General features: G+C 42.4%; 1 protein-coding gene across 11 annotated transcripts in view; it reads right to left on the bottom strand.

The window, feature by feature from the left end:
• Positions 1-21,484, bottom strand: part of PPFIBP1 (PPFIA binding protein 1) — a 191,680-nt gene that overhangs the window by 20,650 nt on the left and 149,546 nt on the right. For 8 of the 11 annotated variants that reach the window (XM_032775923.2, XM_032775922.2, XM_032775925.2 and 5 more), the window contains 9 exons: positions 20,893-20,954; positions 19,350-19,434; positions 14,484-14,641; positions 13,258-13,388; positions 10,721-10,774; positions 5,148-5,208; positions 3,752-3,781; positions 2,016-2,187; positions 704-736 (listed from right to left, as the gene is read on the bottom strand). In XM_032775923.2, coding sequence (XP_032631814.1) covers positions 704-736; positions 2,016-2,187; positions 3,752-3,781; positions 5,148-5,208; positions 10,721-10,774; positions 13,258-13,388; positions 14,484-14,641; positions 19,350-19,434; positions 20,893-20,954 — 786 coding nt within the window. The remainder of the gene's footprint in view (positions 1-703; positions 737-2,015; positions 2,188-3,751; positions 3,782-5,147; positions 5,209-10,720; positions 10,775-13,257; positions 13,389-14,483; positions 14,642-19,349; positions 19,435-20,892; positions 20,955-21,484) is intronic. The other 3 variants (XM_032775924.2, XM_032775929.2, XM_032775932.2) reach the window with 1 other exon arrangement.

The raw sequence follows: 21,484 nt of genomic DNA, 5'->3' as shown, positions 1-21,484 counted from the left end.
TTTATTACGTTAAATTTCTCTCTTAGTTATTTGGAAAAGAATCCTAGAATATCAGGGTTGGAAGGGACCTCAGGAGGTCATCTAGTACAACTCCCTGCTCATAGCAGGACCAATCCTCAAATCCCTAAATGGCCTCCCTCAAGGATTGAACTCACAACCCTGGGTTTAGCAGATCAATGCTCAAACCACTGAGCCATCCCTCCCCTTATGTATCCCTCCCTTCAGTGCTACCTTAATTAAAGCCGTACAAATACTGCCAACCTCATGTTGCATTACCTGTCAGCATCTTCCAGAAGCACTGAGCTGGATGACAACACAAAGAGATGATGATCTGAGTAACCACCAAGTCATTATGATAAAAGTGAGCAGAACCGCGTGGCCAAGCCTCTGTAGATTACACACATGTCTACAATTACCTCTCGTTCTCTACCTTCTTTTCTGCCTTGATGGGTAACCTTGTGTTTGGAGGTTCATTCACCTTTGCAAGTCTACCCGCAACGTGTCTCATTAGTAGTGGTTATCATGAAACAATGCAGCAGACTTTGAGCAGTGGACCGACCAGTGTTAAATAGAACATACGTTTTAGTGTTTCAACACAGAGATCTTGTTTCTAGCTCGGTTTTAAAAAATCATGGCCATAACCAGCTGTTAGCAGCAATCACAGCAGAGCACCGGTACAGGCAGACATGCAGGACTACTATACCTAAGGTAGGTGCACTTGCACTTCGACTGCGATCTTCAGATATCCAAACAATGCACATAACCACACGCAGCACAATGGGAGAGAATACGCAGAACGACAAGGTAAAACATACATCAAAATTTACACTGGCAAAATACAAGACAAGGGAAGAAAAATAAAACAGACACATGCACCACACACAGCACTGAATTCACACACAGATTAGGGTTACCAATACACTGTTAAGCCTTTCCTCACCAAAATGTAACATAGCAAAGCTATATATTAATGAGGGTAAAACAACATCCCGACGATTTCAATCAGCATTTGAGCACAAGAAAGTAAAAGACTTTATGTGTCATAATGATTCATTGTGCCTGGGCCTCACAATACCCCTAGGAAGGAGACAAGTATTATTGACTAGTTTTCCAGATGGATACACCGAAGCACAGACAATATAAGTGACTTGCTCAGATTTATAAAGCAAATTCATAGCAGAGCTAGGAGCAGAACCTAGGGTCCCACCTCCCAGTCCTCTACTGGGACCACTGTACCCCATCGCTTTCAGCCAGGAAGGATTATTTTAAAATTGCTATTTTTGTTACACTGCAGACGTCATACAAAAACATCTTAGCGGGATGAGACAACTGGTTTAATCATTGAAATCTGTTCCATGTAGGCCAATCAATTTTCATATTATATATGGGAGAGGAAGACATGGGCTATATATAACAAGGCTGTGGGTAAATTAACTCCCTGGGGCACAGGATCGGAATGACCATTAAGCAGGCAAGAGTGGAAGACTTTTATTCTGACCGAGAAGGCAGTAATGCCATTTAAACTGCAGAAGGATGGAGGTTTCTCTCTGCTCTTCTCCCAGGGGAGAGATGTATCTCAGGTGTCCACATTTTCCTGACACTTTTAATAAAAAGACGGAAGACAACTGTAGTTGAGGTGCTATTGTAAGTATAATATTGGACTGTGGTAACAATACTCCTCTTGTGATAAGATTAAGGTATTGAGCAAAGGTTGGAGCAGGAGAAAAATGCATATGAACCGCTGCATTTCAGCAAGGAAACTACTACTTTAAAACTGCAGTATGCTAGACAGGGTCTGAGCAGAGAGGTCAAGGCAAGGGTTGGATTGAACTGCTATGCAACAGCACAGCACTTTTCCTGCACAGCCATCAGTTACTCCTGTTCTTTGGGTCATACTGTGGCTTGCCCTGCCCCTGTTTATGACAGCTACAATATGCATAAAAAGAAACCTCCATCATTATTAAAGAGACTTGTTCAAAATACACTGGAGATGCTTTCAAGAGCGTGGTACCTACCCAAATTAGGTGCACTTGCTGTCCTCTTGTTACTTTTTATCTTGAAAAAGCCTCGTCCAAATGAAGATCTGGCTTTTCGGGTACCAAAACTGTCCTCATCTCCGGTACCACTATGGCTTGGGGATTTTGGAGGAAGGGTTCCAGACTTGTTACCTTCCATGGGAGCTTTAGTCTGATTAATCAGGAAAACAAAACTTCAGAACTTAATCCTACTGCACCACAAAAAGCTTTTAATTGTGCACAGTCAGTTCTGAAAGGTAATCTGGAAATAAAGGTAGCATTCGCACTGTAAAATAGACTATAGCATGCATGTACCAAGTCTAGATTAAATAAGCAATATCTTTAGTTAAAATGTGTTTGGGACTCAATTATATTTACAACCTGTTTAACAGTAGCATTTCTGTACTAAATGTTTCAGATTTTGCAAATGTGGCCCTTCAAAATTATAAATTAACCACACATTCACATAAGGTTTGATCCTGTGAAGTCCTGAGCTCCCTCATCTCCCACTGAAAGTTTCTGGAAAAAGGGAGGAAGAACAAGCACCTCATGACTGGCCAGTTCTCTGCAGATTGCCAGAAAGTCTCCATGGACCATCAGCGGTTTGCAGAGCACAGTATGAAAAATCACTGGACTAGCAGCCTATTTCCATTGTCCAATTGAAAGACACAGAAGCAGCAAGCAAATGGCATAAATGGTGGAGACATAAATTAGATTTTTAAAATTCTGGCAGCTTTGATAATCTAAGATGATTATAATATTAATAAGCACATCTCTATTTATTCTGGGTTTTTAAACATATGACTTTTAACCTCTCATGGTCTCTGATTGGCAAGTTAAACACAACAATACTCCCTTTGCTGAAAAACACAGTCATGACTATAAAAGTGGTATCTGAGAGGCAAGGATTCTTTGCCATTACTTAGAATTTCAGTAATTCACTGAATTACTTAGAATAGGAAATAGTGGCTGCGTACTAGGGTGGTTGGTAAATGGTTACTTTTTAATGGCAACCACTGTAATAAGATAAGCTCCAAAACAATGGGAACTTGGAAGATTTCCAAGGTAGAAAAACAAGTTAATTACAAATGCTACAAAGCTAAATAATAAATCTGAGACCCAGCTTTGTTCCTTTGTGGTGGAGCAATGTGTAACCTCACAGGGTTGCAGGGCTGGAGACACTCTATATGCTTTGATCCTGGGCTGTCAAGGGATGAGCCTGCTGAATCAGCAGCATGCACTCTGCCATGTGGGAACAGGAACTGCTTGTGCTGCTCTGTAAGGAATCCTCTGGCTGGCTCAGGAGAAGAATCAATGGTTTGGGCTGCAAGCTCACTGGAGTCCTGCTTAGCCAGGACAGCATACCACAATAAGGGGCGTCTTTAGAGCCAGGTGAGTATAGGTGAGGGGAGAACCTCAACTAGGAGATAGAGTGACTTGAATACTTTTGCCCCAAGAGAAGGTGAGGAACAATAGGTAATGGGGGATTTTATTTATTCTCAGCCAGTCAAAATGAAGAGCCATGTGTGAGAAGACAAGAGTGAGTGAGAGAATATAAACTTGACACTAAGTGATGGTGGAAACCCGAATATATTCTCTGAATCACTCTCCACAACCTTGCTTGCAGGTCTGCTGTTCTCCCTTCAAAATTCTGATACAATGTTAATAAAACTACGCTATTTAAAACACCTTCTGCTCTTTGCATTGCTTCACAAGAAGATGCACATAAAAATTACCTCTGCTGGTTTCTGTACAGATTCTTTGTCCTGTTTGGGAAGGATTGAGAAGTGTTAAAATTCTTGGTTTATTTTTTATTTTCTTCATTATTTAATTCATTTCAGTTAAAAATAGTGAGATTTCTTTCCTCTTCTATTTTTCAAAAGGAATCACTTAAGAACTACACTTCCCCTAGATTAATGTCACTTTTTATTTTCCCCCATACCTACAGTTCTGTTTAGGTTTTGGGTTTCATAATATAGTCCTTTTTAGATCTTGATTTATTAATGGCTTTGCACAACCAAGACTGGTTTTAATTACAAAAATTAAATGAATTTAGTGCTGGTAAAAAAGCATCTCTCTCTGAGCACAGTGCAAATAAATCTTGTGGGGTACAATTGCAGGTTTGCCCTTCCATAGGCCTGCAAATAACAGTCAGCCTAAACTAGAGCTAGTTATCACGGCTTTGGCTATTATGGCACTCAGATCTGACCTGTTTAGTTTTGGTTCTCGTTATGACAGATAAAGGTTTTTAACCCTAAGCAAAATTCACCCTCTCCTCCAGTTTCCTCCATCTCCATCATTCACCCATCTCTATTGCTGAGATACTGGGGGCCCCTTGTCTTGAACCTGCCCTTCTAACTTACATGACAATGGCAAACTGCCTTGTCTTTACTAGGATTTTAACTCTAGTTAGGTAACTTGAATTAAGAACACACCTTTTTACCTAATGAAGACACAGCTCTGGAGTGCAGGTGATTTACTTATGTAAATACCTCATACAGTAAGGAGGAGGATAGACCCCTAAATATTCAGGGACAGATTTTCTTCACTAATATCCACAGGATTTTGTTACAAATGGGGTCATAGCTAGCTGTAAATTGAATGAACAGAGCTATGCTCTCCTCCAAACTAATCTGAGGCAGGCAGGCAGAGCTGGTAGAGGAACTGACTCCATGCCACCTAAGGGTATGTCTTCACTACCCACCGGATCAGCGAGAAGCAATCAATCCAGTGGGGATCGATTTATTGTGTCTGACCTAGAAGTGATAAAGCGACCCCCGAGCGCTCTCCTGTCGACACCTGTACTCCAGCTTGGCGAGAGGCGCAAGCAGAGTCGATTGGGGAGTGGCAGCAGTCAACTCATCACGGTGAAGACACAATGGTAAGTTGATCTAAGTACGACGACTATATTCATGTAGCTGAAGTTCCATAACTTAAATCGACACCCCTCCCCCGCCCTGCAGTGTAGACCAGAGCTAAGAGACCTCCCTCGCCCCACCACCACAGGACTTCTCAACTAGCCAGCTCCAGCCAGATTCCAGTCCCTTGCACCCCTCAGGGGGCCAGAATTGGTGTAGACAATCTGGGCCTCAGTATTAAGTGGAAAGAAAGAACTAAAAAAACAAAACCAACCACTTCTGATGCCTCTTTCTTCAAATTGCCCAGACTGCTGGATTTTTGCAGGGCTGACATTCTACAATAAGACCATAAAAATCAAAATGATTATGAGTTATGAATGAAGCTACATCCCATTGTCTCAAAGGCAAATGTATTCTAAAGAACTGCATAAAGATTGTATTACAGCCCTCCCTTTTAACGCCTCCCATGGGGTGGCTAGGCATTGCGAGGAGATCTTACATAGCATAATTACGGCTATGTTAAGGTAAAAGAGGATGAGCTAATGATGGAGTGCAAGGCTGTTTAACTCTGAAATTCTTTGCTTCTTATTTTAAATTAAATTTTCCAAAAAGTAGGCTGAAATAGACATCCAAAACATGTACTTTCATGAGCCAAATTGCACACACAACTTGCAAGCTTATAGTATTAAATTTGCATGTATGCATACAGTAACCATTTTGTAAAGGTTTCATTCAAGCAATTTAGGTGGACATTTAAAAATTCTCTGTTATTTCACTTGTTAAGAAGTGCATATACATTTTAAAAACAAAAACAGAACTATTCTTATAGGAAAGTCCCTGACCTGTTTAGTTTTGGTTCTTGTTATGAAAGATAAAGGTTTTTAAACGTAAGCAAAAAATCACTTATTTTAGGATTTCAGTGAAGATAGAAAAGAAACTGCTTTGGGATCACAAAGAAGGAAAATGCACACACTATTTTTAGATTGCAAAAAATTGAAAAAAACTGAACTAGGAAACATTTTAAAAGAAAGACACAACATTGTCAACAACAGGTATTGCCAAATTTCATTTTCAGAGACTTAGGTTATTAAGTCACTGAGCTGCTTTTGAAAATGTAACCCTAAGTCCCATTTTCGGAAGTGACTTTCAAGGAGACATAGGTCTGGTCTATATTATGAAGTTAGGTCGACATATGCTGCCTTGCATTAACCTAATTGTGCACGTCTACACTTAAATTTGTCTCTCACCGATGTAAGCACTCCATATGGTCGATCTACAGAAGAGCTGCATGCCATACTTGGCAGAAACCCCATCAACACTGTGGATACCTCCGAGGAGACCGACACTCAGACTCCTGCCATGAACAGCGAGGACGAGGAGGAAGATGAGGGATGACATGAGCCAGAACCTGTTTGAGATTCCACTGCAGTCCAGTCAGTCCCGGCAGTTGGGCATGGGTGATCCCAAAGCAGGGGTAGTGTAAATGTATTTCCCATCACAGTGATGTACCGATGGCACCTCCAACTTAACAGGACACAGCTATCTACTTTTCATTAATTGACTTGTACTAGAAGTACAAAAAAGAGCTGTAGTGCTGCTATTTGCTTTTCATTCTCCGCTAGAGTTAGGGAGGGGAGACCATGCGGAGCAGTTTGTTTCTGTGCACAGGGATGTCCCTTGAATCCTCCTGAGAAATCTTAATGACACTCTGCAGTCCTCTCCCGAATGTTTCCAACGACAGCCTTATTTCTTCCTTTGCAGTAGGGCACTTTCACATACCAGCTGACAATAACTTTGGCAGGCACCACTGCAGAGCACAGGGTAGCAGCACATGAGCCAGGGCAGTTCTGGGACGCCAGCAGCAGCTGTGCTGTCTGTGCTTTTGTTACCCTCTGGAGAGGGATATCAGCTAAAATCACCAATGCCTGTGGAAAATGGTGAAATGGTGCCAGTATTCGGTGTCATCGCCTTATACTCAGTTTCATGCATCTAAGCAATTCCCTCCTCATTTCCCTCACCCTGGTGGGACATATTCACCATGGCTGTGAGTGGTGCTATACACAATCATTCAGAAGCAGATGTGTCAGTGAGCACGTCTTGTTTAAAACTTTACGGGAACAAGGGAAAGGAGTTCTGAATCTCAAATTTCACTTTCCATTGTGACTACACTGACAACGGTACCTCTATGTGCTTTATCTGCAGCTGCTGCCATTGCGCCCTTGAGGGGTTCCCTCTCCACACCCATGGAACGCCTGAGCCAGAGAAGGAGGTGAAAGAAGAGGACTCGGGATGACATGTTCAATGAAATCCTGCAGGACAGTGCTGCATCAAACCACAAGCAATGGGCCTGGAATGTGAACACTGCAGATAGCCCGGAGAAGGAAAGAACAGACAGGAGAAAGGCCCAGGTGTCCCAGCAGAAAAAGGAGAGGAAGATGCACCAGGAGAAGAAGATGCACAGGGGCTTCAACAGCAGGAAACACAGATGCTGCAGACTGTCACAGACCGAGAGGTTCAACGGTTACAGGCTCACTTCCCTTTTCAGTCCGTGGTGAACTCCATTACAGCACCTATCTCCACCTGCCCTCAATATTCCAACTGGCATCAGGGGTCGTATTCTTACATACACCACTCCATACTGGGGACATTAGGAAAATGACAGCTTCAAGCACACTGACTTGTGAAAGCCACAATTGCCATATACATAGGTAAAATGGATATGAATGTTCTCTCTCCTTGTTAATAAATTAGTGGAACAGAACTTAAATTTTAAATGTATTTACTTTTACATTGCACATATTTTTCTTTGCACTGTTTTTGTTATTGAATAAAATTCTATTACTTGGAAAATAATTCCTCTTTATTAGCTTACAATATATGTTGCAGAATGACTAGCATCTCTAAAACCACCCACTTGTTACTGTACAACATGAGACAACTCATAGGATCAGTGACAAACAGTATAATCTTCCTAAATGGACAGCAAGCCTTGCAAAATTAATAGGTGCATTGACAGTGTATATTCACAGATGTACACCAAGGCACCTCACAGTGTCTAACATGCCCCAAAAGTGTATGGCTAGGTTGAGCACAGTACACCACAATGCATTATTCTGGCTCACTGTTAAAGTGCTCCTTCAAAGCCTCCATGGGCCATATAGTTCCACACTGAGCTCTTCTAATAACCCAGACAACAGCTGCTCCACCTTCGCCCTCCACCACAGTGGCAACTTTCTCCCCTTTGCTTCACAGATGTTATGCAGGATACAGCAGGCAGCAATACCATTGGAATATGTTTCGTACTGCGATCCAGTCTTGTGAGTAAACAATGCCAGAGTCCCATCAATTTTCCAAAAGTGCATTCAACTGTCATTCTGCACTTGCTGAGTTGGTAGCTGAACCTTTCCTTGGTGCTGTTGAGGTGGCCAGTGTACAGCTTCATGACCCTGCAGAGCCAGGGAAAGGCTGGGTCCCCTGGGATCACTATTGGCACATCAACATGGCCAATGGTAATCCATTGGTCCAGAAAGAAAGTCCTTGCTTGTAGCTTTATTAACTGTCCTGTGTTTTTAAAGAGGCAAGTATCATGCACCTTTTCTGACCAGCCCACATTGATCTCAGTGAAGCGACCCCGATAATCCAACAGTGATTGCATAACACTAGAAAAGCAGCTCTTTCTGTTAATGTACTCTGTGGCAAGGTGCTCTGGGGCCAAAATAGGGATGCGTCTCCCATCTATCACTCCAACACAGTTCTGGAATCCCACTGCTGCAAATCCATCCACTATATTCTGCATACTGCCAGGAGTCACAGCCTTGCATAACAGGAGATGATTAATGGTCCTGCACACTTGCATGACAGCAGCCCCCTCCGTGGATTTTCCAACTCCAAAATGATTTCCTACTGACAGGAAGCAATCTGGCATTGCAAGTTTCCACAGTGCGATCACCACTCGCTTCTCCACTGTCTGTGCAGCTCTCATTCGGTGTTCCTGCACTGGAGGGTTGGAGTAAGCTTGGCACACAGCTCCAGGAATGCGGCCTTGCACATCTGAAAGTTCTGCAGCTATGGCTCGTCATCCCAAATCTGCAGTACGATGCAATCCCTCCAGTCAGTGCTCGTTTCTTGGACCCAGCAGTGGCACTCTGCCATTTGCAGCTGCTCCATGAATGCTACTCATAACCTTGAATTCATTCGCGCTATGTCCCTCAACAAAGTGTCTTGCAGGAAATTCTCATGTTCCCCGCTGACTTGGTTCTTCTTACGACTCTGCAAATACTGAAGGATCACGCATCCTGGGCTTGCAACAGTTATAACATTAGTGAGAGCTGTGCAGGCTTCATGCTTCTGTCAGAGATGTGGACAGTAAGGAGTGCCATGTGGGTTTGTGGGATTTTTTTAAAAAAGGTGCAAAAATTATGGGATATAGATGAAATTATGTGATAGCAACAGTTGCATGTTGAGAAGCTGACCCCTTGCTCCAAGGCACTCAAGGTGACTCATTTTGGCCCCATTACACATGCTCAAAACTTCTCAAAGCGGCGCAGGCCGAGGAACGTACTGGCCGCCGCTTCCAGGAGCAGCAAACTGTGGCCACTGGGAGCTGCAACCAGCCAAACCTGCAGATGCAGCAGGTAAACAAACCGGGCTGGCCCACTAAGGGCTTTCCATGCACAAGCGGTGGAACAAGTTTGGGAACCACTGGTCTAGATGGCTGGCTGGGAGGGCCATTAGGGAAAACAACAGGTTTTAGAAGAAGCTAACCTCCCACCGGGGAGCCTTCCCGAGAATGCTACAAACAGCCTTCAAGTCATGGCTGCTTTGTCCCTCCAGAGGCATATGACCAAGTCACCTTGTACTGGACTCCATCTTGGAATACCAGTGTTTTTCCACTGACTGGGCATGGGAACCAAGAGGGGAGACAGAGGATTCCTGCCATATGCAAAAGATATTTAAGGCAGGGGAGTGACATCATTGTGGTTCTTCACTGACTCCCCACCCAAGAAGACTGCTGGAAACACTTGTGGAACAAAAACTGGACTAGGGGAGAAGGGCTGGACCCAGGCTAGAGGCATTTCTAGCCTGTGAAAGGAATACCTAGGGTTTTAAGCTGCAAGCAAGTGCAGCTTGCCCTCAAGAATCTCTGCAAGCTACGTAAAAAAACAATTAGGATGAGAATTTGCTAGTCATATCCAATCTTTATTATCTTAAAAACTTAGATTACCTCAAATAAACAAAAATGCAATCTGCTTTGATCTGTTTATTATCCCTTATAATCACTTAATATCTATCTTTTGTAGTTAATAAACCTGTTTTTGTTTTGTCTAAAACCAGTGTGTGAAAATCATAACTGAGGGCAGAAAGCTGTTGCCTATCTCTCTCCACACTGAGGGAGGGGGCGAATTTTATGAGCGTACACTGTACAGTTTTCTGTGCAGTGCAAGAGGGGATAATTTTGGGCTTACATGCCAAAGGGGTGGGGGTGTGCCTTGGGAACTGGGAGGTGCCTTAGCTGAGCCTTCCGATGCAGAGCTGATCTCAGCATCTGTGTGTAGCTGCATACGTATTAAAAAAAATGGTAAATCCCCAAGCCCACTGATGTTACATGACTTGACTGAAGACATTTCATACTGCAACAGAAATGAGATGCTAGCGTACATTTACAGAAAGAGCATTAGAAATTATCAGAGCAGAAAACTATCAACATCACCAAAATTATTTTTAAATGGGTTAACGTGGTTAGAAAAACTACACACAATTGTGTGATCATTAAAAAAAAAAATCTTTTAAAATATGGTATAAAGGTGTCTTAAGTAGAAGCATTTCATTGGTTGATATGGTACTTACAATGGACTGTCACATGGCTGCGTTTCTACGGAGGAACATGGTGTTGTCCCTTCACTGTAAAACAGACAAAGGTACTACATTACAAGATACCTAAGAATTCCATCAATACTTCCTATTGGTACAGAATTCCTATCTTCTCAACTCGTGAATTTTAACTCTCTCTCTTTTCACCTGAATGGCTGTATATTACCAAAAATCAAATCTTTCCTCTGTCATCTCCTGTTATAAAAGGAGAAAGGGTGAGAGTGAACTCAAGAAGCAGGACAAAGACTTCCTACATCACTTCAAGCACCTCAGGCTAACCAACATATTCAGGAATTGAATCTGAGTAAATTAAGAGGTCACAGCACATGTAACGGTCTCACATGCCATTGCAAGAAATGAAGACACAAGCAGGCTATAATGGGAACTCTGGCAATGACTCGGGTCACAGCGATTGTCTTTAAAAATAGAGAAAATGAACAAGAAATGAGATTCACATTGCTTATGGCTCGAGTTACATGAGTAACAGCATGGCATGAAGAAATATGGGAACCAGTGGAAGAGTGCGAAGGAGGGAGGGAGAGCAGAGAAAGACAGAGGCCCTGATTCAGGAAAACACTTAAGCACAAGCTGTCCTGAGTGGAGATGCTTTCCTGGATCAGGGCCAAAGAAAGCACGCTTCAACATTTGTCTGCTCTAGTTTGTAAGCTAAAATCAAAGAATCTTATATCAATGAGATTTCATGGCATTTGGATTCCTAACCTCCCATAGTACTATAGATAAACATAATGGTTGAGATCTTCAAAAGCCAGCTAAGGAATTTAGATAAACACCTCTCATTAGCTTTACTGGGAGTTCTGTGGCTAAGGCTGTAATCCTCTAGGTGGCTTTAAAAATTTCCTTAGTAAGATCTGCACTCACTTAATGCCTCAGGCTAGAAAAACCCAATTTCATTGTCATATGCCAGCCTCAAGGGAATCTACCTCTCAGGACTTCTTGAAACTGAGATTTGTCTTCTTCCTGGTAGCTTATTTACGGCTCCCGTGACCAGTACTGGCTAGTCATTCTCAGTTTCGGTTTGGGTTTGGCAGTGCTTTGCAAGAATTTTTTTTAAATCTCTGACTGCAAATCGCTTACAGCAAATTCACACTATATATTACTATATTGCATCTAAAACTAAGCTATTTATATAAAGTAAAAACAATTATCCTGATTCTCCACTGCATTACATCAGTTTTATGTTCATCCCTGTCTTAAACGGGGAAATGGAGCCAGCCACACACCCTGCCATAAATAATTAGTTGCTTCCCAGACTGAAAGGGCATGGCTAAGGCAGGTCACGTGGCAGCTTAATGGACACCTAGGCCTTGTAAAAGGGCTGAGGGAGATCAGTCTTCCCTGTGGAACCAGAGGGAATGGGCAGGCTCCTATGTAAGCTTCTGGGCCAGGGTCTGCAGAAGGGTACTTCAGGGCAGTGGCTCTCAACCTTTCCAGACTACTGTACTCCTTTCAGGAGTCTGATTGGTCTTGCATGCCCCCAAGTTTCACCTCACTTAAAAACGATTTGTTTACAAAAATCAGACAGTGTGCTGTGAGGCTTCTATTACTGAAAAATTGATTACAGTCTCACTTTTACCATATAATTATAAAATAAATCAATTGGAAGATAAATATTGTACTTACTTTTCAGTGTATAGTATATAGAGCAGTCTAAACAAGTCATTGCCTGTAGCAAATTTTAGTTTGTACTCACTTAGCTTGTGCTTTTTATGTAGCCTGTTGTAAGGCTAGGCAAATATCTAGATGAGTTGATGTACCCCCTGGAAGACCTCTGTGCACCCCCAGAGGGTACAGGTACCCGTGGTTGAGAACCACTGCTCCAGTGGAACCAGCCTGGGGAACCGGTGCTCTACAAGAGCAGGGCCCAGCAGGGGCTCAGAACAATACTGTAGGGGCTGAGTGCTCTCTCTCAGAGAAATAAAGACTCTCAAAGGTAGCCCATAAACTGGGAACAGGTCCCCGAGGGTGGGGTGAAGAGAAACCTGCAAAGAGTAGAACCACCTTTTTGTTAGTTGGGACTTCTTAGTTGGACATTTGCTACCCCAGAAGGGGTTAACTTTTGTTTATGACTTGGCCAGAAGGCTAAGCCATAGTTCTAGTAGTAGCATGGGCCGGTGTGTACTGAGGGGACACAATCTCAGGGAAGGAACTGAGGCAGGGAGCACCTATCATGCCACATTCAGCCAGTCAGGGGCGTTATGGGGCAACTGGTCCCCACAACAATTCTATTAATTTCAACGCCTTCTTTGTCTGCAAGCACGTAGCACACTATTGGCGCTATAATGAACAACAATAATAGAAATGTGAAAACAAATGGGTTTGGTGAGCATATAGTTCAATCCCAGATGGATGTTAGAATACGTGACAGTGCTAGTTTGAAGAAACAGACTTAATACTCTAATTGCCCAGTCACTAATAAACACAATTTCACTTAACATTTTGTAACAGAACTTTGACTTTACATACCAGTTAGAAATAGTTTGTTATAACTATACCTCACTTCACTTGCAACTTCTGGTTTAGGCTGCGCTTTTACTTTTTCTGTAGCGGCTTCTGAGCTTTCGGGTGCTGGTGGAAAAGCGGGGATTGAAACTTGCAAGATGCTGGTGTGAATTTGTAGTGCGTTCTAAAAGGAAGGAAGGATACATTATTACAATGGGAAAAACTACACAATCACTGTATGAAAACAGAAATCAAATAGATCAGTGATAAAAATAAAAGTCTGACTCAGGCATATGGTTCAATTCATTTTCTTTTTACTATAAACATAGTTTAGTGCTTATAAAGATGGGCCAGGCTGACAACAACGGAGCTTAAAATCCTCTGTTAGTATACAGAGCAGGTATAACAGGATGGATAAAAGCAGCATAAGCCTCTTGATGCTGCCTAGTCAATGTGTCTCCCTTATGGACCCCTCTATGACATGAAATAATAGTTCACTCTCCATCTCTGTTCAGTTCTTGGCTGCTCTGAGACTTCCATCAAGGATGCCAATTATTTAAGCTATTTATTTTCTTTTAAATGTAAAGTGCCTCTTTTTGGCTCTAAGCACTAAGGCCCTGATTCAGCAAAGCATTTAAACACCTACTTAAGGTCTCTGCTGAATCTGGGCTTCAGGTCTAATCCTATAATTTATTTACGCATGCACAGCTTTATGCATGAGACGTATCCCAGCTAGTTCCTCATTTTGCATGAGTGCTTTGAGGGGAGAGATAAATATTTTAAATACAGGAAAACATGCTTCTAAAAATCAAGGATGTTGGCATGGGGCAGATCATAAACTACTTATAACTCATTTTTGGAAATGGAGAAGATACCAAGTAGACTGCACCCCCATAAATATACTATAGTATATATTTTAACTGATTTAAAATAGTCTCAAATTTACTACAGGTAAGTGAAAATAAGCTTTTAAATAAGATTTTACATAAAATCAGTGAGAATACAGTTCCAGAAACGTCCTTCTATTTGACATTAAAATCATTCCTGGACATTTTAATGAAAATTAAATATGATTTTGTGTTTATACAAAATTTGGGGTTGGCGGATTTCAAACAAATTCTATACTAGTAAGGACTTTCCAAACAAAATGGGGACGTTTTACTGAAACTGCCTAACAAGCAAGAAAACAAAGAGGCAGGGGGCTGGTTTCTGTAATGCAACTACAGCGCGAGTAACGTTGTCAAGTAGTGATACATTGAGAGAAAATAGAGAACAATACCTCTTCATGAACAGTGGTGTTAAACTCTTCATGGCTCGGAGAGCTGATTACTGGGACAGGAGATGGGCTTTTCTCTTGATCAGTTAAACTCTGCATGTCCAATAAAACAGCTGAAACAGAGCCTGAATTTAAAAACTCTTCACATTCGCCTTCTTTGCCTAATAGAAGAGAGATGCAAACATACTGGCTTTAGTTCGGTACATATGAGTATTGTTCTCACAGAGGACACAGCCAGGATTTTTATTTCTGCTCAATAGGACAACAGGGTGGGTGGGTGACGGTGATAGGAGGAGACAGGGTGTAAGGGTGGGATGGCTGGCTTCTTTAACCCCTTCCTGACTGGCATCATGATTTTCCCACACAGCTTAAAGTAAAACTCCACCAATAACAAAAATACATCAGTGCTTAATAGCAGGAGCTCCAATTCCAGCAGTACCAAAGCAGGACATAAGTACTGATACCCCATAGGCAGCCATAGTACTGTTTTTGTCGCCGTGCCCATACAACAAAAGGCAAGCAAAGTTTCACACTGTGAGCCAAATCCTTAACTGGTGTATTTCGGCATAGTTCCATTGGCTTTAATGGAACTATGCCAACTTCCAGCTGAAGATCTGGTCCTATCAATCCATATTTGGAAATATCATGTCTAGGCAATGTTAGGCAGAAACCCTGCACAATAATGATCCAATTGGATTTTTTTTCTTAAAATCCAAGAGGGTTGAATTTCTTTCACGTCATAGTTTTGAATAAATAAAATTTCCAAAAATATACGGTTAGTGGACTCCAGATAGATTCTTTAAGGTTTATCTGGGATTCTTGTGGAACCTGAACGCACAATCCTCATTTAAACGCACGGGGTGAGATGTTTTGCTGTGCCATTAAGAGGCAGGGCACATCACATTGAGGCTAGAGGAAAGGGACCAATGGTGACTTGGTGCCCTCTCAATTCTGGACTACTGTGGAGGCCCCTGAATTAAGGTAGCTTTGAAAGGCTGCTTGTCTCCAGCTGCCTACGGTAGCAGCACTGCCCGGAATCCCCACTGTGCTTCGTGCTGTGGCCCTGCCCCATCCTACTCCTGTCCACGCTCATATACATCCAAAGCAGGGCTTATGGTCGGGCCCACATGGGGCAGTGTAAAAGCCAGCTCATACAACCCTGAGCTGGGGGAACCTCCCCTAGCTGGGTCCGGTTGTCTAATGACTCATTTACACAACTGTAGCAGCATCAAAGAGCCACAGTGGACAGAAGCATCCTGCTCATGCAACTATATTTCTTAATTACAACAGCAGAAACCCCCCTCCCTCCACAGAGCATCTCAGTGGGTTCCTTGTCAACATGTTGAACATCCTTGGTGTTCATTAATGTATCAAACTCCAAAATACTGCACATAGATGCTTCTTTTCCCCTCCTCACTACACCAAAAAGAAACAGACATGTTTATCTCAAATGTAAGATGAAGAATCAAAATCTGTCTCCATTGTGCCATCTGAGCCAAAATGGTGAACAAAGCTCAATGCAGTAAATAACTGGAAAAAGAACAGTCAAGATCAATTACTGTGCTAGCTTCTAAACAAGAAAAAAAAAAATCCCTGCCAGTTTTTACAGTGCCACAAATCAATGGTGTCTCAGTCTGCCAATTCCCTACCATGTTAGTGTTTGTATAGTCGGCTTTCATGACCGCGTTGCCTCTCTTTAACTGGTTCAGTCATATTGAAAGCTATGGATTTTTACTCTTCTGATCAATACCAAGGTACCACATGGCTGACAATGAGAAGAAAAAGCATTGGGGCATTCACAGCGCTGTGTTTCTAGAACCTCTAATTTATTGTCGAAGTAAAATGTCAACCTTACTGCCCTTTTTTCTCTAGCTGAAAACACTGTCTGTGTCCTGTGAAGCACACAATAAAATAAAATACACTTTTATCATTTCCCGTGGCATGTGGAGTATCACAAATGTACACCACTGAATCTTGGCTTCAAAACCTCTCTGTCTCTGTGTCTCCACTATTAAATAGGTTACTCTGTCATACAAACCTTTGCTCTTTTCACATAAATGCTGGCCTGCTAAACCCAGGGCTATGAGTTCAATCCTTGAGGGGGCCATTTAGGGAACTGGGGTAGAAATCTGGGGATTGGTCCTGCTTTGAGCAGGGGGTTGGACTAGATGACCTCCTGATATTCTATGATTCTAGATGGTCCTATTCTATGACCAACCCTGATATTCTATGATTCTAGATGGTCCTATTAAATGCTCAAATTTCATAATATAGGCATATGAAGTTTGTATATAGTGACATGCAAGCTGGGGTCAATGACACTAGCAAATAAATTGCCCACCATGAGGGCTCCAGGAAAGATCATGCTCTTACATCCTGATCCGAAGCCCACCGAGGTCAATGGAATGACTGCTATTGACCTCAGTGGGCTTAGGGTCAGGCTCTCAGTAGAATCATAGAATATCAGGGCTGGACGGGACCTCAGGAGGTCATCTAGTCCAACACTCTGCTCAAAGCAGGACCAATCCCCAGACCCCTAAATGGCCCCATTAAGGATTGAACTCACAACAGTAAGTGGGGAATGATTGTTTTCACCATGCAACTTGTCTAAACAGGAATTTGTAAAAGTGCTTCAACGTGTATTATATAGGACGATGATGTAAAGCAGCACACTCACTATTCGATCGATAGTAAGGCATTTCAGTGACCACTGATATAATGCAACTGCTTCTTATGAGTGGCAAAGGCACCATGAACTGGTGATTTTCCTTAGTGCATTGCAACAGGGGCAGAGCTAAGGTAGTTTGAGTGCCTTACTTCAAAAATGAAACCTTAACACCAAGTTTTTCATTTGTGTATTTAACTCCATATTTGGAAAGGTCAAATGCACTCAAACCACAAACACTCCCCTGCCACTCTATCTTCACCTTCATGAAATTTTTGTGCGGAGATTTCTCACTTTTTTCTTTAAAAATGGTCCCAGGAGCTGCTGGGGAGGAGTCTTGCTCCTACAAACCCTTTGAGGGCCAGGAGATCTAACAGCTCTTAGGCCACAGAGTATCCTGCAAATCACAGTCTGTCCGTCCCCCGACCTCCCCCAGTCCTGTGCTGACTCCATAAGATCCAATTCTTATGAATCTCTGGAAGTCCTCAGGGTGAGGGCTCCTTTTCTGCAGAGCTTAGGAGCAGCACAGTAGTGAAACTTCCCTCCAGTCTATTTCCGAATGGGAGTGAGGTTGCAGGTGGCTTTTGAGTCAGCAAAATGTGGGTTGTAGAAGGGAGGTTGCAGGTGGCTTTTGAGTCAGCAAAATGTGGGGTGTAGAAGGGAGGGGAAGAGTCCCGCTACCCACCCTGCTGCTAACTCATAGGCTTTGCAGTCTATCCCTGGGCAGGCCCGGGTCATAGGATCCCCAGGCACAGGTATTCTACTGACCCCTCCAGAGTCGCAAGTTAGCCTGTGCAACAGCACTACTTGGTCAGGAACCCTTTCACTGCCTTGCAGTGTTACAGACTCCCCAGGCTTCCAGCCTGCCTTTGATCTGGTTCCCCTAACCACAGCCTGTCCCAAAACACAGTTTCAGCGCTGTCCTCAGTCCAGACCCAACTCTACGGCTGGCTTCGACTCTTGGTGCCTGTTCTTGGCCAAAGCTTCAACCAGTAGGCCTCACCTGCCTAGAACCCAGAGTCTGACATATTGTCCTTAACTCTATTGGCCACATATTTCCCCTTGATTCCTTTGCTTCCCTTATCCATTTTCTACAATTCCTAACTTGTGATTTATATTATTATAAACTTCCTTTCTCTTCCATTTGTTTGTTTATATATTATGTAATTAATTTTTATAGCTGCTTTCTCCTCCCCTCTAAACCAAGTGGTTTTTAAACTAGCAAGGCCTTCTTCTGCGATGGTGGCTTTTTGGGCATCTAGTAAGGTGTCTTAAACGATTCCCAAATTATGAGTCACATTTTTCTGATTAATTTGTTCCTCTCAGCTGATCTGGCTCATAATTGTTTTCAGCTTTGTGAAACTAGCCCTATTAAAGCATTATGTATATTTATCATTGGTCTGGACTTTACTCTGTTTGCACATTTTAAATATGACCAAAATCATCATGGGTACCTAACATGTAGAGAGTGATGAACTTCTTCCTCCCCTCCCTTTGCAGTCCAGGCCCTACAAAGGAACTCTCAGGGACTAAAAAACCTGAACCCGGCAGTGACATGAGTTAGCTATTCTGCCCCCTGTCCAGTGCCAATCTTCATTCCCTGAGCGTCTCAGTGGAGCCTTCCAAGTCCCACCCCCAGCAACCTTAGAAATCCCCAATTTTTATAAGCCTTAGGATGCTCGTTGGGCTCTTGTTCTAAGTCATGTCCTCCAGAGGGAGGATGTGATCCTGCGGCCACATGTTGGCTCCAGAGGATGTGATATGGATGGGGAGAGCCCAAGCCTGGCTCTCTCCTGCCCATCGCCTATTGCTACAGCTGCTTTAGCAGCTCTCAAACTTCCCCAGTGCAATGTGTGATGCTGCTGCTGTGGTGATAGTGGTGAGCTCAGCTCTTTTAGAATGTTCATGTCCGGTTATTATTTTGGCAGGCTACCAATTCTCCCTAAAGAATGCAAGCAAAAGAGGGGGAATGGTTATTTTTAAGTTAAACTTCGATGGAATTTCATGGGACAAAGAAAATGAACTTCTCTAGCCCAAGGACTTTTCCTTTGCTGAATTTCAAAGGCCTGTGGCATTCAATTGGAAGTGACAGAGCTTCTTCCAAAAAAGTCACAAGAATCTTTTAAAATGGAAGGCGTCAGGCACCCTAAATGTGTGTAGTTTAAATGCCAGCGATGTGGGAAATCTTTGTACTTGCACTGTACCTTTTTTCCCCTGAGCCAATATTACCATGTCTTGCACTTTCTTATACCGATTCAGGGATTGTCGCAGCTCTTCTATCTTCCGATCCTAAAACAAAGGAAGCATCCATCTTGTGATTGTGATTTCTTTTATGAAGAGTCAAAAATAAGAAATAAAAACCTAAATAAAATTAAACTGTCTAACAGATTTAAAGAAAAGAGAGGATAAAAGCTCAGAGCTTGAAGAATGCCGGAAATATGAACCTGGATTTATATTTGGTGAAAACTGGTTTCTATACAAAGGACATAACCAAAACTCAGGATCTAAATACGGAGGATTCGAACACCCACAAACTTTAAGGTGGATCTCAAATTTTGCAGCATCATCCCCTCTCCAAAAGAAAACTAAAACACCATATTTTATATATACAGGAACTCCCCACTTAAAGTCATTGCAATTAACGTTTTGTTGTTACATTGCTGATCAATTAGGCAACATGCTCGTTTAAAGTTGTGCAATGCTTCCTTTTAATGTCATTTGGCAGTCGCCTGCTTTGTCCACTGCTTGCAGGAACAGCAGCTCGTTGCAGCTAGCTAGTGGGGGCTTGGAACCAGGGTGGACCAGCAGCCCCCCTATCATCTCCCCACTCCCTTAAGTGCCCTGTGCAGCAGCTGCCCATCAGGCTAGCAATTGCAGCTGTCCCTCCCCTCACTGACATGTGCTGCTCCTGCCCTCTGCCTTGGAGCTGCTCCCCGAGACTCCTGCTTGCTGTGCAGGGGGGAGGGGAAGAAGAGGAGGGCTGTCAGGGTGTCCCCCTCCCCCCTGCACCCCACTTACCCCATATTCCATAGTCGCATTTTTCAGGAACACAACTACAATGTTAAGTGAGGAGTTACTGTATATATATAAAAAATATGGTGTTTTAGTTTTCTCTTTGTATATACAGTTAGCAAACCCTCTGCCATTTTTTTAAAAAAGGATATGCAGACTGATCTCCTGAGGTCCCTTCCAACCCTAATAATCTATGGTTCTATGGTTCTATTGATTTAGAGGCTTAGATGACTAGTAGGGCCAAGTTCTCAAAAGACATCTGCAAAATTTACACAAACACATTTGTATACATAAAACGATGTGCATCTGCGAATGGTGCACATCCACATTCCACAGGTGCTATATACTTTCTAGAATGCTCCTTTTCAAATTTGGCCCAGAATAATTCACGGCATTTATATGTAGAGCTTTACATTTTCAAAGTACTTTACAAGATAGGTCTTGAGCTGCAAACCTTTACTCATGCGAGTAGTCCCACTGAATTCAGTGGCACTACTTGTGTGAGTAAGGATTACTTGCATGGACAAGATTTGCAGCATACAACTTGTAAGTGCCTATTTGTGGTGCGGTCAGAAGCAATTGCAATACACCTATTGACTTCAATGAGAACAGACTTGGACGCTTACTAATTAAATCTTCAAAATGTAACAATTTACATGATGCCCATGTGCTGATCATACTAGAGATGTAACTTCACACAATGAACGAATGCTGAACTAATGACTGTTTTCCTACCTTTTCTTCATTCGCTGCCATTAGAGACTCCACAGCCTTCTTCATTTTCTGTACCTCTATATCTAAAAACAATTGCACAAGTCAGATTAAATGAGAGAGTAAATGGAAGAAAGAAAACATCCTGACAATTTCTGAAGCTATGTTTACAAGAAATAAACAAACAAAATGCAAACCACTAAAATTATTTCCATCTGAGATCGATTCACAATCGATTCTCTGTGGAAGCAGTTTTCAACAACTAAATGAACAACTGAATTTAGCAAATATTCATATCCTAAAACCATCCTAAGAAAACTGCAAAAATCGATCAGTGATACCTTTCCTGGGTTATTTCAATCCTTTAAATAATGGAGTAATTATAACAAAGAGCTCCAAAATAAAAACATTACAACAGGAGTGCAATAAAACAGTCCTTCATTATGACAACAGCCAAACATTCCATTGGGCATTTTATCAACCCAACTATACAAAGCAATGGAATTAAGCAATGGATTGTGGGACATGGGGAGAAAAGCATTGTGTCATGAGGCTTAGTCGTAGCCCAGAATGGATGAGAACAGCATGATGGAATGGTATATGTATTCACTGTGAT

The sequence above is a fragment of the Chelonoidis abingdonii genome, chromosome 1, assembly GCF_003597395.2.
Source record: "Chelonoidis abingdonii isolate Lonesome George chromosome 1, CheloAbing_2.0, whole genome shotgun sequence".
In the NCBI taxonomy this organism is placed as follows: domain Eukaryota; kingdom Metazoa; phylum Chordata; order Testudines; family Testudinidae; genus Chelonoidis; species Chelonoidis abingdonii.
This window is presented reverse-complemented; position numbering and strand designations above follow the sequence as displayed.